Consider the following 20,208-nt stretch of genomic DNA (forward strand, 5'->3'; position numbering starts at 1 on the left):
TGTGGCGCTATCCATAGGGAGTGTGTGTGGCGCTATCCATAGGGAGTGTGTGTGGCGCTATCCATAGGGAGTGTGTGTGGCGCTATCCATAGGGAGTGTGTGTGGCGCTATCCATAGGGAGTGTGTGTGGCGCTATCCATAGGGAGTGTGTGTGGCGCTATCCATAGGGAGTGTGTGTGGCGCTATCCATAGGGAGTGTGTGTGGCGCTATCCATAGGGAGTGTGTGTGGCGCTATCCATAGGGAGTGTGTGTGGGTGGCGCTATCCATAGGGAGTGTGTGTGGCGCTCTCTACAGAGAGTGTGTGTGGCGCCCCCCCCCCCGTATGTTGCCACACAGCGCCCCCCCCCCCGGATGTTGCCACACAGCGCCCCCCCCCCGGATGTTGCCACACAGCGCCCCCCCCCCGTATGTTGCCACACAGCGCCCCCCCGTATGTTGCCACACAGCGCCCCCCCCCGTATGTTGCCACACAGCGCCCCCACCCCGATGTTGCCACACAGCGCCCCCCCCGTATGTTGCCACACAGCGCCCCCCCCGTATGTTGCCACACAGCGCCCCCCCCCCCCCCGTATGTTGCCACACAGCGCTCCCCCTGTATATTGCCACACAGGATCCCCCCCCCCGTATATTGCCACACAGCGCTCCCCCCCTGTATATTGCCACACAGCGCTCCCCCCTTGTATATTGCCACACAGCGCTCCCCCCTTGTATATTGCCACACAGCGCCCCCCCCCCCCCGTATATTGCCACACAGCGCTCCCCCCCCGTATATTGCCACACAGCGCTCCCCCCGTGTGTTGCCACACAGCGCTCCCCCCGTGTGTTGCCACACAGCGCCCCCCCCCCTGTATGTTGCCACACAGCGCTCCCCCCCTGTATGTTGAAAAGAAAAATTTATTGTACTTACCTAGTCCCCTACCCGCGACGCTCCGGTTGGACGCATGCGCATCCTCTGGGCCGGACACATGCGCAGACCGGCGTGATGCAGTATATCATCATGCCGGCCTGCGCAGGGAGTCCTCCTAGCGCCTTATAGGCTGCAGGCTGAGGACTCAGATGCAAGTGAATGTGGCTGTCGCTGGCACCAGGGGCCCCTCCAGTGCTAGCGACGCCACTGGGAATGAAGGGGGCCCGTGTGGTCATGTGCGGTTTGGAAGGTCATGGGCCCGCTGGGATGATGATGATCCACCACTGGTGACAGCACCCAATCTATTCCTGCTTTCTTCCGATCACTCCAGAGGTCTTACATAGTTATTTGAGGCCTTGTTATTTGCGGGACGAGTTTTTTTAGGAATAATTTTCGATAAAATACATCCTGGTGCTTTCTCTTCCCCAGGTAAGCGATGCACACGCACCCAGCCGTCAACGAGGGGTTGGGATGTCAGCCACAACTGCAGTAAGCATGCTCTGGGTGATCTGACACCTTTCTATCATAGCCAGCAGTAACTTTTTAAGCAATTTGTGCTACAGTGGCTCTTTTGTGGAATCGGTCCATATGAACTAGTCTTAGCTCCTCATGCACATCAATGAACCTTGGGTGCCCATGACCCTGTCGCCTGTTGTCCTTCCTTGGACCACTTTCTGTAGGTACTAACCAGTATATACCGGCAGGGGCATAGCTGGGGGGGGCAGGCAGGGCATGTGCCCCGGGCGCAACTAGGTGGTAGGGAAGGAGAGGGCACCACAGAGAAGCTGATCGCTGCTGATAGGCGCCCTGTATGTCGGACACCTGCAGCAGCTTTAGGAAGTCACGAAGCGGCGTTCTGACTGGGGTTTGTGATGGCCGGGAAGTGGACCAGTCCAGTGACATGAGGTCAGATGACTCAGGTCAGGGGACTGGTCCACTCCCGTGCTGCACCCTCCCAGCATGTAGGGGACGCCACTGAGCTCTGCCTCTACTGTGTGCTCTGCTGTTACACACACACACAGAGTAAATAACAGCCGAGAAGCAGAGGAGGAAGCTCCGCCCACATCCCGTCCTGAACTGTTATCCTGTCAGCAAGGAGACATGGTATACAGCGTGTGTCTCTGTGTTTGTATGTGTATATGTTAGAGTGTGTGTGTGTGTGTGTCTCTTACATCTACTACATTATCTATACTCCGAGAGTTATCACTGTGTTATCTGTGATGTTACATAGGACTGCAGGTAACAATACTATCTGTACTCAGAGAGTTATCACTGTGTGTTACCTGTGGTGTTACAAAGGACTGCAGGCAACATCTACCACATTATCTAATCAGAGAGTTATCACTGTGTCCATATATGTGGTTAATTTTTGGTTTATGTAGGGGGCGGCAATAGAGAGGCCCGCACAGGGCGCCATCCAACCCAAGGCCGGCCCTGGCTGTCACCAACCCTAGTCGGAAGGAACTCCGCTGCTGCCTGCGCCGCATTACCTCCTCGGCTTCTCCGGTAAGTCACACCAGGCAGAGCGGAGAGTGGTAGCGGTAGGCTACCGCTCTGATCACAGTGTGGCGCTAAGCACAAGGGGAGGAGTGTGGCGCTATTTAAAAGGGGGGGGGGATGTGGCACTATTTACCAGGGGGGGTGTGGCGCTATTTACAAAGGGGCAGCAGGCTGTGTGTGGCACTATATAAAAGGCGGGCTGTGTGGCGCTTTTTACAAGGGGGGCTGTGTGTGGCGCTATCTACAGGGGGCTGTGTGTGGCCTCTTTAATTTATTTTCTTTTAATTTATTTTTATGTTAATTACATTATATAACTATATCACTTGTAAAATGTAGAAATTCTTTTATGCTCGAGTTACATTAAAAAAATTGTGAAAAAAAATGACACCTCATTGATTGTTAGAAAAAGCAAACATGGCGAGGGGGAAGGAGATGACGAGAAATAAGTTGGGGGGGGGGGCGCCAATCTGAATCTTTGCCTCTGCATACCGGGAACACTCCACAAGATCGGACATTTTGGAGATGCTCTGACCTGGTCGTCTAGACATCACAATTTGTCCCTTGTCACAGTCACTCAGGTCCTTACACCTGAACATTTCTCTGCTTCCAACATCAACAACTGACTGATCACTTGCTGCCTAATATACCCCTCTTGTCAGGCACCTTTGTAACCAAATCATCAATGTTTTCACTTCACCGGTCACTGGTTTTAATGTTAAGACTGAACAGTGCAAGTATGTGTGTATATGTATATATCTCACAGTCGAAGTGGATTGTACAGTGGATGTATATGTATGTACATGTGTATTTGTGGGTATATATATATATATATATATATATATATATATATATATATATATATATACATACACATACACAGTGAAGGATATAAGTATTTGATCCCTTGCTGATTTTGTAAGTTTGCCCACTGTCAAAGACATGAACAGTCTAGAATTTTTAGGCTAGGTTAATTTAACAAGTGAGAGATAGATTATATTTAAAAAAAAAAAATAAATCACATAGTCAAAATTATATATATTTATTTGCATTATGCACAGAGAAATAAGTATTTGATCCCTTTGGCAAACAAGACTTAATACTTGGTGGCAAAACCCTTGTTGGCAAGCACAGCAGTCAGACGTTTTTTGTAGTGGATGATGAGGTTTGCACACGTTAGATGGAATTTTGGCCCACTCCTCTTTGCAAATTATCTGTAAATCATTAAGATTTCGAGGCTGTCACTTGGCAACTCGGATCTTCAGCTCCCTCCATAAGTTTTCGATGGGATTAAGGTCTGGAGACTGGCTAGGCCACTCCATGACCTTAATGTGCTTCTTTTTGAGCCACTCCTTTGTTGCCTTGGCTGTATGTTTTGGGTCATTGTCGTGCTGGAAGACCTAGCCACGAGCCATTTTTAATGTCCTGGTGGAGGGAAGGAAGTTGTCACTCAGGATTTGACAGTACAAGGCTCCATCCATTCTCCCATTGATGCGGTGAAGTAGTCCTGTGCCCTTAGCAGAGAAACAACCCCAAAACATAATGTTTCCACCACCATGCTTGACAGGGGAGACGGTGTTCTTTGGGTCATAGGCAGCATTTCTCTTCCTCCAAACACGGCGAGTTGAGTTAATGCCAAAGAGCTAAATTTTTAGTCTCATCTGACCACAGCACCTTCTCCCAATCACTCTCAGAATCATCCAGATGTTCATTTGCAAACTTCAGACGGGCCTGTACATGTGCCTTCTTGAGCAGGGGGACCTTGCGGGCATTGCAGGATTTTAATCCATTACGGCGTAATGTGTTACCAATGGTTTTCTTGGTGACTGTGGTCCCAGCTGCCTTGAGATCATTAACAAGTTCCCCCCGTGTAGTTTTTGGCTGAGCTCTCACCTTCCTGAGGATCAAGGATACCCCACGAGGTGAGATTTTGCATGGAGCCCCAGATCGATGTCGATTGACAGTCATTTTGTAGGTCTTCCATTTTCTTACTATTGCACCAACCGTTGTCTCCTTCTCACCCAGCGTCTTACTTATGGATTTGTAGCCCATTCCAGCCTTGTGCAGGTCTATGATCAGCAAGGGATCAAATACTTATTTCCTTCACTGTACATATATAAACATACATATAGACACATAGATACATACACACAGATATACACACATACAGTGGATATAAAAAGTCTACACACCCCTGTTATAATGCCAGTTTTTGTTATGGCAGCCTGGAGGCCTTATAAAGGCCCCCAGGACTACCATCTTTGTCAGAAAGACAATATACTGCAATACATTAGTATTGCAGTATATAGTGTAAGCGATCCAACGATCGCTGGTTCAACTCCCCTGAGCGGACTAGTACAAAAAAGTATCATTTAAATAACGTTGTTTTTTTTTTTTTACATCTACAAAAAAAAAAAAGTTCCAAAAAAAAAAAAACAACTTTTCCCCATTAAGGTTTGAGGAAAAAAAAAACTAAAAACAAAATTGGTATCGCCGCGTCAGTAAAAGTCGTAACTATTACAATATATCATTATTTAACCCGCACTGTGTACGCTGTAAAAAAAAAACATTTAAAACTAAAAAGTGATCAAAACCTTTGTGACAGGACCAGGGGAAAGTATTTGAAGAAGTGTACATTTCACCCACATTCCTGTCTTATACGTTCTAAAAAGCAGCCAGGGAGTTTTGTAGCAAGGAAACTGTGTTTCCCTGCTCAAGGACTTTATGTAAAACCCATGAAAAGGGCCTGACTGTTGGAGTAGGGAGAGTTGAGTGGGTCCCCACTCCATTTAGCCACTTCGGGTGTTTCAGATGATTATGGCTAATCACCTGCAAAGACTGAGGTGTGCTTATGAAGGCAGAGAGTTCACACGCTGATATCTCTCTCTGCTCCTGGGACAAAACTGTTGTGAGTAAAGCAACCGGTGTGTTTTGTTAGAGAATCTGAGCACTAGGATCAACTCTCTTGAGTTACCACCTCGTACGTGTAGTTAGTGGCCAGACGGCCTAGAATTTTCTTTTGTATCTGTTTATGTTGTTTCTTTAACTGCCTGAAGAACAAATAAAACTGGTGCCTGTTGTACCTCATTTGTCTGGACTGGACTGTGTTCTTGTTGTGCCTGAAGTGCCCGTCTAACCAAGGAAACGGCGATCCCTTGGTTAATCTCGTTGCACCTTGCATGATTTTCTTGTTCCACACATAAAGTACCCTCCCCACAAATGTGCATAGATGTGTAAAGTAATGGCCCCAACATCACAGATTTACAACAGGTGTTCTCTATCGGTCTCTTCTTACCTTGTGATGTGCGGGGCCGGTAGTTCTCCATCATGACCTCCTCGTACAGATCCTTGCGTCCTTCTAGATACTCCCACTCCTCCATGGAGAGATAGACAGTGACATCCTGACACCTTATAGGAACCTGACACACACAATGATACAGTCATTACCCAGACACCTCCAGTGCTGTTACTGTAGAATTTCCCAGCATTCCCAGCAGTGTCACCTCTCCAGTCAGCAGCTCCGTCATCTTGTAGATCAATTCTAAGATCTTCTTCTCATGTATCCGGAAGTGAGGGGGAGGCTCTGTGATGGGACAACTGCTCCATCCTCCTGACTCATGGATGATGGGAGTCGTACAGTCACCCGATGTCTTCTTCACTATTGTGTACTCCTGTGTATGGAGAGACACTCTTAGAGAACTGAACACAGTATTCCCCCCTTAGTAGAAAGAGGGAGATTGTGACCCCGCTGTATAGAGCTCTAGTGACCCCACATCTGTAATACTGGAGACCTCACCTACAAAAAGACATTGAGAAAATAGAACGAGGCCAAAACTAAAAAGGAAATAATATTGGGGGTGACTAGATGGACCATGTGCTCTCCTCCTGCCGTCATCTCCTATGTTTCTATATAGAGGTCATCCTGATCCTCCTGGTTCCTTGTCATTCTCATTGCTCTACAACATTACTATTGCTGCATTGGTGACATGACACATAACTGACCATATTGGTGGCTGATCTTCAGCTTCTTGACGTCACTTGTAAGGTCTGGACGCTGTTATACAGGACACTAGATTCTTCCTGTTACTTCCTATTATGTATTGTCCCTTCCCTATGTGTGACTGGTTCTATAATGTAGAAAAGTTTACCTCTCCGCTCAGCAGGTAGATGATCTCCAAGGTGAAGTCTAATATTCTTCTGCTCATTTCATTCCTGTCCTTGTCCATCCTTGGTGGGTCATTCAGGAGAAGGAACGTTGTGGAGTAGAAGATGAGGAAACTGGAGGATCTAGTACTGCAGACGTCTTTATGAAGAAAGGAGAAGATGGAGATCACACAGGGGACAACATAATGTGTGACATACAGAACCTCACTTATTGATCATTGAGAGAAACATCTTCTCAGAGCCGTCACCACATGGAATAAAGGGGTATTCCCAACACGGACATTTCTCCCCAGGATATGCCAGAAATGTCTGATAGATGCGGCTCCACCTTTGCCCGTGCGCGGCTGTTTCTGGAACTCCTATACAAGTGAATGGAGAGAGTCGTGCATATGTGTGGTCACCTATCCATTCATTCTCCACCTGGATGCAGTTATCACCTCACCAGGCGGGTCAGGGGGACCCTCATTCTCCACATAGAGGTGAGACCCCCATATATCAGACATTTATGGCATATCCGGGGAATATAAAAGTTACGATTCCCCTTGTCCAAGGGCTGTGTCCCTACATACTGACAGTCTCCAAGCATCGCTGACTGTATCACACTGTGTAGGGACGCATCCTCTTCACAATGGGAACGGTAACACGCATTTGTTTATTAGTCCTGGGTACACAAAGACTTTATGTGGAATACAAGGATTTCCTACAACAGACATGTCAGGAGAGGGGACAGATCCAGCGACTCAAAAGTGACGTCTTCTCTGATGGAAGTCGTTCTCTTTACCTTCTCCATCTGACACAGACCAGTATTGCGACTTCTCCTGATGAGACATCTTTGCTCTTTGCTTCTGCAGCCATTATCAGCCTCTATAAAAACACACAAATTCAGACAACAAGGCCCAGGCCCATACATTAAAGGGGTTTTCCAGGCACGGAACGGTTTTTCTTACGGATGACCTATCGATGTGCCCGGACAACCCCTTTTACTCAGACTAATAAATTCAGACCCTAGACTAGATCCTAGAATACATACAGACCCCAGACATTCTAAAGTATCGCAGTCCCCAGACCAGACCCCCCTAAAAAAATACAGACCCCAGAAGAAGCACCCTAAATAAATACAGACCGTAGGTCAGACCCCCTAAATACAGACCTCGGACCAGACCACTAAATACCTACCCCATACTTGACCCCATAAACTAATACAGACCCAAGACCCCTAAATATAGACCCCAGACCCCTAAAAAGTAATACAGACCCCCTAAATACAGACCCCTAAACTAATACAGACCCCAGACCATGCCCCCCCAAAGAGAGACCCCAGAACAAGCACCCTAAATAATTACAGACCCCAGAACAAGCACACAAATAAAGACCACGGACCAGACGCCAGACCTAACTCCCTACTCTAATAATGACCGCCAGACCTGACTCCCTAAATACAGACCCCTAAATAAAGACCACTAAACCAATATAGACCCCAGGCCAGGCTCCCTAAATAGATACCCATAAACTAATACAGACCCCAGACCAGACCCCTAAATACAGACCCCAGACCAGACCCCCTAAATACAGACCCCAGACCAGACCCCCTAAATACAGACCCCAGACCAGACCCCTAAATATACAAAACGTGTATACAGGTGCAAGAACCCCTTGCGACTGCAAATTTATACAGCACGAAAAATGGCGACAGCACACTGCGAACACTAATGTCACCCAAGCCACTAAATATAAATAAATATGCATTACTGCTAAATCGACATACTTACAATAGTGAGGTTCTTGCGCACATTTTGCTCAAATTGTCTGAGCCCACCTGCCATGACAAGACGACCTCTGAGGTGCAAACCTATGCTGCACATACACCCAGAACTGGGACTAAGCCTACATATATCTGGGGATGGTAGGAACCAGCATTAAAGAAATTAAATTAGATTTAGCAGTAATACATATTTATTCATATTTAGTGGCTTAGGTGGCATTGGTGTTCGCACTGTGCTGTCACCATTTTTTGTGTACCCCCTAAATATACAGACCCCAGACCAAACCCCCTAAATACAGACCCCAGACAAGACCCCAGACCTCCTAAATACAGATCCCAGAACAGACCCCCTAAATACAGACCCCCTAAATACAGACCCCAGACCCCCTAAATACAGACCTCAGAACAGACCCCATAAATACAGACCCCAGACCAAACCCCCTAAATACAGACCCCAGACCAAACCCCCTATATACAGACCCCTTAAACAAATCCATCCCCATATACTTACCTAGCAGCTCACCTCACAGTCTTCTCTGTGGAGTCTTGCTGCTGTACTAGGACCTGTGGTCATGTGGCCAGCAGGTCTCTAAACAATAACAAGAATTGCAGTGATAAGGTCATGTGACCTTATGTCTTAAGGTCTTTTTGCAGGACATACACAATTCAGTTTTGTCACATTTTTTGACGCGATTCGCTGCAAAATCGCGGCAAAAACACGTCTAAACTGCATTGTACTTTGGGCGGCAATGGGCTCCATGGGCCCTGGGTGGCCGCCCAAATCTCCCTAATGATGATCCGCCATTGATGACAGATAACAATCGTGAGCGATAGACCTCAGTGACTTATAATGTAGTCTGTCGCGTACCTCTAAATATCAGGATTTTTGTTTGCTTTTTACTCAAAACACAAAATAGCGGGGAATGCAGAACTATTATATCCCATCAAACACAACCATATCTGTGATGACGGCTCCTAAGGCTCTGTTTACACATGTCTCTGATTTTACATAGATTTTGCCATCTATGTTAGGCCTTATTCACACGAGCGTATTTCACGCCCGTTAAAACAACGGACGTCGCACGGACCTATGCAATTTAACGTGTGTCCGCTGCGTGAACCTCACTGCATGTCCTATACTTGTGTGTTTTTTGCACATCACGCACCCATTGAAGTCAATGGGTGCGTGAAAATCACGGACAGCACACGGACGCACAACCGTGTGCCATGCGTTTTTCACGCAACAGTTGCTAAAGAAATAATGAGGAAAATAAAAAACACCTCCTTACGTTTATTTTGCTGACGTAAAAAACGAGTGACATGCGCGTAAAATACGCATACACGCACTGTACACGGATGTCACACGGAACTGCAACGCAAGAAAAACGCTGCGTTTGTTACGCGCGCAAAACAGACGGAAATTTTCCAGGTGGATTTTTTTGTGCCACCACAGTAAAAAAAATCTGTCATGGAAATAAATAGCATGCTACTTCTTTCTAGTAGAAACACCAAGGATTAGCCCCATTGAATGATAATGGGACGGATTCTCATGCGGCTCTGCTGCACACCCACAACAAGTCAGCCTGGAATTTATGCCCAAAAATACACATCAGATTTTTAATACCGACACGGATGTGAACAGACTTGTCTGCAATTTTTTAGCAGCGACTGCAGCTGCGTTTTTCGCTCACAGCCAGTGTGAGTGCCACGGGCAAAAAAATGAAGTGAAAGGCGCTTTCTCTGCCTCCCATTGATTTCAATGGTAGATCAGAGGTGGAATCGCGGCAAGAAAGAGCATGCCGCTTTTTTTTACCACGAGCGACTAAAAGCCGCCGCATAAATGAAACGCCTCCCAGTGAAATAAATGGGAGGCGGTTTCAGATGTTTTTTGGGGGCGGATTCCAACACGGTTCCTGCGTCAAAATCAACGTCAAGAAACGCCATGTAAACTGGGACTTATAGTCTGAATGCAGGCGGCAGCAGCAGACTCTGAGCTCAGACTGTATGCAAGATCCCGTCAGTGTGTGCGTGTGTAAGGTTCCGGCAGTGCATCGAGTGTGTGTGTGTCTGTCGAAGTTTCCCGCAGTTTAGCGTGTGCGCGATTATGTAAGGTCCCGGCAGTGTAGTGTGTATGTATGTAAGGTCCTAGCACTGCAGCATGTGTATGTATGTAAAGTCCTGGCATTGCAGTGTGTGTATGTATGTAAGGGCCTGGCAGTGCAGAATGTGCATGTATGTAAGATCTCGGCAGTGTAGTGTGTTTGTATGTAAGGTTCTGGCATTGCAGTGTGTCCGTACGTAAGGTGCCGGCAGTGCAGTGGACATGCATGTAAGGTCCCGGCAGCGTAGTGTGTATGCATGTAAAGTCACAGCAGTGCAGTGTGTATGTAAGGTCCCAGCAGTGCAGTGTGTATGCATGTAAGGTCCCAGCGGTGCAGTGTATGTATGCAAGGTCCCGGCAGTGCAATTCAGTGTGCAAGTATGCAAGGTCCCGGCAGTGTAGTGTGTATGTATGTATGTAAGGCCATGGCATTGCAGCGTGTGTATGTATGTAAGGTCCTGGCAGTGCAGAATGTGCATGTATGTAATGTCCCGGCAGTGCAGTGTGTCCGTATGTAAGGTCCCGGCAGTGCAGTGGACATGCATGTAAGGTCCCGGCAGCGTAGTGTGTATGCATGTAAAATCACGGCAGTGCAGTGTGTATGCATGTAAGGTCCCGGCGCTGCAGGGTATAAGCATGCAAGGTCCCAGCAGTGCAATTCAGTGTGTAAGTATGTTAGGTCCCGGCAGTGTAGTATGTATGTATGTATGTATGTATGTAAGGTCCCGGCAGTGCAGTGTGTATGTATGTAAGGTCCCGGCAGTGCAGTGTGTATGTATGTATGTATGTATGTAAGGTCCCAGCAGTGCAGTGTGTATGTATGTATGTCAGGCCCCGGCAGTGCAGTGTGAATGTATGTATGCAAGATCCCGGAAGTGAAGTGTGTATGTATTTAATGTCCAGGCAGTGCAGTGTGTACATAAGGTCCTGGCAGTGCAGTGTGTACATAAGGTCCTGGTAGTGCAGTGTGTATGTATGTAAGATTCTGGCAGTGCAGTGTGTTAGGTCCAGGCAGTGCAGCGAGTGGGTGTGTATGTAAGGTCCCGGCAGTCCAGTGTGCATGTATGTAAGGTCAAGGCAGTCCAGTGCGCATGTATGTAAGGTCAAGGCAGTCCAGTGCGCATGTATGTAAGGTCAAGGTAGTGCAGTGTGTATGTATGTAAGGACTTGGCAATGCTGTGTGTGTGTGTGTGTGTGTGTGTGTGTGTGTGTGTGTGTGTGTGTGTGTGTGTGTGTGTGTGTGTGTATAAACACGTAAGGTCCTGGCAGTGCAGTGCGAATGTATGTAAGGTTCCGGCAGTGCAATGTTAGGTCCCAGCAGTGCAGCGAGTGCATGTATATGTAATGTCCTGGCAATGCAGTGTGTATGTAAGGTCCTGGCAGTGCAGTGTGTGTATGTAAGGTCCTGGCAGTGCAGTGTGTATGTAAGGTTCTAGCAAGGCAGTGTGTGTACATAAGGTCCTGGCACTGCAGTGCAAATGTATATAAGGTTTCGGCAGTGTAGTGTGTTAGGACCCGCCAGTGTGTGTGTGTGTAAGCTCCTGGCAGTGCGTGTATATGTTGTAAAGTTCTGGCAGTACAGTGTGTAAGGTCCCGGCAGTGAGGCGAGTTCAGTGTGTACGTAAGGTCCTGGCAGGGCAGTGCAGAGTGTGTGTGTGTGTGTGTGTGTGTGTGTGTGTGTGTGTGTGTGTGTGTGTGTGTGTATGATATGAAACATGTCATCACACCACCGCCATCACGTGACTACTATGCCTGTTTCAATTATATTCTATACATCATATATTACAGTAACTCCACATGTAACACGTCATCTCACCACCGCCATCATGTGACTACTGCGCCTGTAACTATTATATTATATACATCATATATTACAGTAACTCCACATGTAACACGTCATCTCACCACCGCCATCATGTGACTACTGCGCCTGTAACTATTATATTCTATACATCATATATTACAGTAACTCCACATGTAACACGTCATCTCACCACCGCCATCATGTGACTACTGCGCCTGTAACTATTATATTATATTCTATACATCATATATTACAGTAACTCCACATGTAACACGTCATCTCACCACCACCATCATGTGACTACTGCGCCTGTAACTATTATATTATATTCTATACATCATATATTACAGTAACTCCACATGTAACACGTCATCTCACCACCACCATCATGTGACTACTGCGCCTGTAACTATTATATACATCATATATTACAGTAACTCCACATGTAACACGTCATCTCACCACCACCATCATGTGACTACTGCGCCTGTAACTATTATATTATATTCTATACATCATATATTACAGTAACTCCACATGTAACACGTCATCTCACCACCGCCATCATGTGACTACTGCACCTGTAACTATTATATTATATTCTATACATCATATATTACAGTAACTCCACATGTAACACGTCATCTCACCACCACCATCATGTGACTACTGCGCCTGTAACTATTATATTATATTCTATACATCATATATTACAGTAACTCCACATGTAACACGTCATCTCACCACCGCCATCATGTGACTACTGCACCTGTAACTATTATATTCTATACATCATATATTACAGTAACTCCACATGTAACACGTCATCTCACCACCACCATCATGTGACTACTGCGCCTGTAACTATTATATTATATACATCATATATTACAGTAACTCCACATGTAACAAGTCATCTCACCACCGCCATCATGTGACTACTGCGCCTGTAACTATTATATTATATTCTATACATCATATATTACAGTAACTCCACATGTAACACGTCATCTCACCACCGCCATCATGTGACTACTGCGCCTGTAACTATTATATTATATACATCATATATTACAGTAACTCCACATGTAACACGTCATCTCACCACCGCCATCATGTGACTACTGCGCCTGTAACTATTATATTATATTCTATACATCATATATTACAGTAACTCCACATGTAACACGTCATCTCACCACCGCCATCATGTGACTACTGCGCCTGTAACTATTATATTATATTCTATACATCATATATTACAGTAACTCCACATGTAACACGTCATCTCACCACCGCCATCATGTGACTACTGCGCCTGTAACTATTATATTATATTATACACATCATATATTACAGTAACTCCACATGTAACACGTCATCTCACCACCACCATCATGTGACTACTGCGCCTGTAACTATTATATTCTATACATCATATATTACAGTAACTCCACATGTAACACGTCATCTCACCACCACCATCATGTGACTACTGCACCTGTAACTATTATATTATATTCTATACATCATATATTACAGTAACTCCACATGTAACACGTCATCTCACCACCGCCATCATGTGACTACTGCGCCTGTAACTATTATATTCTATACATCATATATTACAGTAACTCCACATGTAACACGTCATCTCACCACCGCCATCATGTGACTACTGCGCATGTAACTATTATATTCTATACATCATATATTACAGTAACTCCACATGTAACACGTCATCTCACCACCGCCATCATGTGACTACTGCGCCTGTAACTATTATATTATATTCTATACATCATATATTACAGTAACTCCACATGTAACACGTCATCTCACCACCATCATCATGTGACTACTGCACCTGTAACTATTATATTATATTCTATACATCATATATTACAGTAACTCCACATGTAACACGTCATCTCACCACCACCATCATGTGACTACTGCGCCTGTAACTATTATATTATATTCTATACATCATATATTACAGTAACTCCACATGTAACACGTCATCTCACCACCACCACCATGTGACTACTGCACCTGTAACTATTATATTATATACATCATATATTACAGTAACTCCACATGTAACACGTCATCTCACCACCGCCATCATGTGACTACTGCGCCTGTAACTATTATATTATATTCTATACATCATATATTACAGTAACTCCACATGTAACACGTCATCTCACCACCGCCATCATGTGACTACTGCACCTGTAACTATTATATTATATTCTATACATCATATATTACAGTAACTCCACATGTAACATGTCATCTCACCACCGCCATCATGTGACTACCGCGCCTGTAACTATTATATTATATACATCATATATTACAGTAACTCCACATGTAACACGTCATCTCACCACCGCCATCATGTGACTACTGCGCCTGTAACTATTATATTATATTCTATACATCATATATTACAGTAACTCCACATGTAACACGTCATCTCACCACCACCATCATGTGACTACTGCGCCTGTAACTATTATATTATATTCTATACATCATATATTACAGTAACTCCACATGTAACACGTCATCTCACCACCGCCATCATGTGACTACTGCGCCTGTAACTATTATATTATATTCTATACATCATATATTACAGTAACTCCACATGTAACACGTCATCTCACCACCGCCATCATGTGACTACTGCGCCTGTAACTATTATATTATATTCTATACATCATATATTACAGTAACTCCACATGTAACACGTCATCTCACCACCGCCATCATGTGACTACTGCACCTGTAACTATTATATTATATTCTATACATCATATATTACAGTAACTCCACATGTAACACGTCCTCTCACCACCTCCATCATGTGACTACTGCGCCTGTAACTATTATATTATATTCTATACATCATATATTACAGTAACTCCACATGTAACACGTCATCTCACCACCGCCATCATGTGACTACTGCACCTGTAACTATTATATTATATTCTATACATCATATATTACAGTAACTCCACATGTAACACGTCATCTCACCACCACCATCATCATGTGACTACTGCGCCTGTAACTATTATATTATATTCTATACATCATATATTACAGTAACTCCACATGTAACACGTCATCTCACCACCACCATCATGTGACTACTGCACCTGTAACTATTATATTATATTCTATACATCATATATTACAGTAACTCCACATGTAACACGTCATCTCACCACCGCCATCATGTGACTACTGCGCCTGTAACTATTATATTATATACATCATATATTACAGTAACTCCACATGTAACACGTCATCTCACCACCGCCATCATGTGACTACTGCGCCTGTAACTATTATATTATATTCTATACATCATATATTACAGTAACTCCACATGTAACACGTCATCTCACCACCGCCATCATGTGACTACTGCACCTGTAATTATATTATATTCTATACATCGTATATTACAGTAACTCCACATGTAACACGTCATCTCACCACCGCCATCATGTGACTACTGCGCCTGTAACTATTATATTATATTCTATACATCATATATTACAGTAACTCCACATGTAACACGTCATCTCACCACCACCATCATGTGACTACTGCACCTGTAACTATTATATTATATTCTATACATCATATATTACAGTAACTCCACATGTAACACGTCATCTCACCACCGCCATCATGTGACTACTGCACCTGTAACTATTATATTCTATACATCATATATTACAGTAACTCCACATGTAACACGTCATCTCACCACCGCCATCATGTGACTACTGCGCCTGTAACTATTATATTATATTCTATACATCATATATTACAGTAACTCCACATGTAACACATCATCTCACCACCGCCATCATGTGACTACTGCGCCTGTAACTATTATATTCTATACATCATATATTACAGTAACTCCACATGTAACACGTCATCTCACCACCGCCATCATGTGACTACTGCGCCTGTAACTATTATATTATATTCTATACATCATATATTACAGTAACTCCACATGTAACACATCATCTCACCACCGCCATCATGTGACTACTGCGCCTGTAACTATTATATTCTATACATCATATATTACAGTAACTCCACATGTAACACGTCATCTCACCACCGCCATCATGTGACTACTGCGCCTGTAACTATTATATTCTATACATCATATATTACAGTAACTCCACATGTAACACGTCATCTCACCACCGCCATCATGTGACTACTGCGCCTGTAACGATTATATTCTATACATCATATATTACAGTAACTCCACATGTAACATGTCATCTCACCACCGCCATCATGTGACTACTGCGCCTGTAACGATTATATTCTATACATCATATATTACAGTAACTCCACATGTAACACGTCATCTCACCACCGCCATCATGTGACTACTGTGCCTGTAACTATTATATTATATTCTATACATCATATATTACAGTAACTCCACATGTAACACGTCATCTCACCACCACCATCATGTGACTACTGCACCTGTAACTATTATATTCTATACATCATATATTACAGTAACTCCACATGTAACACATCATCTCACCACCTCCATCATGTGACTACTGCGCCTGTAACTATTATATTATATTCTATACATCATATATTACAGTAACTCCACATGTAACACGTCATCTCACCACCGCCATCATGTGACTACTGCGCATGTAACTATTATATTCTATACATCATATATTACAGTAACTCCACATGTAACACGTCATCTCACCACCGCCATCATGTGACTACTGCGCATGTAACTATTATATTCTATACATCATATATTACAGTAACTCCACATGTAACACGTCATCTCACCACCACCATCATGTGACTACTGCACCTGTAACTATTATATTATATACATCATATATTACAGTAACTCCACATGTAACACGTCATCTCACCACCGCCATCATGTGACTACTGAGCCTGTAACTATTATATTCTATACATCATATATTACAGTAACTCCACATGTAACATGTCATCTCACCACCACCATCATGTGACTACTGCGCCTGTAACTATTATATTATATTCTATACATCATATATTACAGTAACTCCACATGTAACACGTCATCTCACCACCACCATGTGACTACTGCACCTGTAACTATTATATTATATTCTATACATCATATATTACAGTAACTCCACATGTAACACATCATCTCACCACCGCCATCATGTGACTACTGCGCCTGTAACTATTATATTATATACATCATATATTACAGTAACTCCACATGTAACACGTCATCTCACCACCGCCATCATGTGACTACTGCGCCTGTAACTATTATATTATATACATCATATATTACAGTAACTCCACATGTAACACGTCATCTCACCACCGCCATCATGTGACTACTGCACCTGTAACTATTATATTCTATTCTATACATCATATATTACAGTAACTCCACATGTAACACGTCATCTCACCACCACCATCATGTGACTACTGCACCTGTAACTATTATATTATATTCTATACATCATATATTACAGTAACTCCACATGTAACACGTCATCTCACCACCACCATCATGTGACTACTGCGCCTGTAACTATATTATATTCTATACATCATATATTACAGTAACTCCACATGTAACACGTCATCTCACCACCGCCATCATGTGACTACTGCACCTGTAACGATTATATTATATTCTATACATCATATATTACAGTAACTCCACATGTAACACGTCATCTCATCACCACCATCATGTGACTACTGCACCTGTAACGATTATATTATATTCTATACATCATATATTACAGTAACTCCACATGTAACATGTCATCTAATCACCGCCATCATGTGACTACTGCACCTGTAACTATTATATTATACTCTATACATCATATATTACAGTAACTCCACATGTAACACGTCATCTCACCACCGCCATCATGTGACTACTGCGCCTGTAACTATTATATTATATTCTATACATCATATATTACAGTAACTCCACATGTAACACGTCATCTCACCACCTCCATCATGTGACTACTGCGCCTGTAACTATTATATTATATTCTATGCATCATATATTACAGTAACTCCACATGTAACACGTCATCTCACCACCGCCATCATGTGACTACTGCGCCTGTAACTATTATATTATATTCTATACATCATATATTACAGTAACTCCACATGTAACACGTCATCTCACCACCGCCATCATGTGACTACTGCACCTGTAACTATTATATTATATTCTATACATCATATATTACAGTAACTCCACATGTAATACGTCATCTCACCACCGCCATCATGTGACTACTGCACCTGTAACTATTATATTATATTCTATACATCATATATTACAGTAACTCCACATGTAACACGTCATCTCACCACCACCATCATGTGACTACTGCGCCTGTAACTATTATATTATATTCTATACATCATATATTACAGTAACTCCACATGTAACACATCATCTCACCACCGCCATCATGTGACTACTGCGCCTGTAACTATTATATTATATACATCATATATTACAGTAACTCCACATGTAACACGTCATCTCACCACCACCATCATGTGACTACTGCACCTGTAACGATTATATTATATTCTATACATCATATATTACAGTAACTCCACATGTAACACGTCATCTCACCACCGCCATCACGTGACTACTGCGCCTGTAACTATTATATTATATTCTATACATCATATATTACAGTAACTCCACATGTAACACGTCATCTCACCACCGCCATCATGTGACTACTGCACCTGTAACTATTATATTATATTCTATACATCATATATTACAGTAACTCCACATGTAACACGTCATCTCACCACCGCCATCATGTGACTACTGCGCCTGTAACTATTATATTATATTCTATACATCATATATTACAGTAACTCCACATGTAACACGTCATCTCACCACCGCCATCATGTGACTACTGCACCTATTATATTCTATACATCATATATTACAGTAACTCCACATGTAACATGTCATCTCACCACCACCATCATCATGTGACTACTGCACCTGTAACTATTATATTATATTCTATACATCATATATTACAGTAACTCCACATGTAACACGTCATCTCACCATCACCGCCATCATGTGACTACTGCGCCTGTAACTATTATATTCTATACATCATATATTACAGTAACTCCACATGTAACACATCATCTCACCACCGCCATCATGTGACTAGTGCGCCTGTAACTATTATATTATATTCTATACATCATATATTACAGTAACTCCACATGTAACGCGTCATCTCACCACCGCCATCATGTGACTACTGCGCCTGTAACTATTATATTATATTCTATACATCATATATTACAGTAACTCCACATGTAACACGTCATCTCACCACCGCCATCATGTGACTACTGCGCCTGTAACTATTATATTATATACATCATATATTACAGTAACTCCACATGTAACACGTCATCTCACCACCACCATCATGTGACTACTGCGCCTGTAACTATTATATTATATTCTATACATCATATATTACAGTAACTCCACATGTAACACGTCATCTCACCACCGCCATCATGTGACTACTGCGCCTGTAACTATTATATTCTATACATCATATATTACAGTAACTCCACATGTAACAGGTCATCTCACCACCGCCATCATGTGACTACTGCACCTGTAACTATTATATTATATTATATACATCATATATTACAGTAACTCCACATGTAACACGTCATCTCACCACCACCATCATGTGACTACTGCGCCTGTAACTATTATATTATATACATCATATATTACAGTAACTCCACATGTAACAGGTCATCTCACCACCACCATCATGTGACTACTGCACCTGTAACTATTATATT

The 20,208-nt window shown here is 43.3% G+C and overlaps 1 protein-coding gene across 1 annotated transcript in view; it reads right to left on the bottom strand.

The window, feature by feature from the left end:
* The window catches only part of LOC142656098 (uncharacterized), an 88,638-nt gene that overhangs the window by 31,198 nt on the left and 37,232 nt on the right, over positions 1-20,208 (bottom strand). Inside the window, exons 2-5 of the mRNA XM_075831009.1 lie at positions 7,352-7,434; positions 6,555-6,709; positions 5,910-6,077; positions 5,702-5,825 (exon numbers count right to left, since the gene is read on the bottom strand). Coding sequence (XP_075687124.1) covers positions 5,702-5,825; positions 5,910-6,077; positions 6,555-6,709; positions 7,352-7,400 — 496 coding nt within the window. The 5' untranslated portion in view covers positions 7,401-7,434. The remainder of the gene's footprint in view (positions 1-5,701; positions 5,826-5,909; positions 6,078-6,554; positions 6,710-7,351; positions 7,435-20,208) is intronic.

Source organism: Rhinoderma darwinii, chromosome 1 (assembly GCF_050947455.1).
Source record: "Rhinoderma darwinii isolate aRhiDar2 chromosome 1, aRhiDar2.hap1, whole genome shotgun sequence".
NCBI lineage: Eukaryota > Metazoa > Chordata > Amphibia > Anura > Rhinodermatidae > Rhinoderma > Rhinoderma darwinii.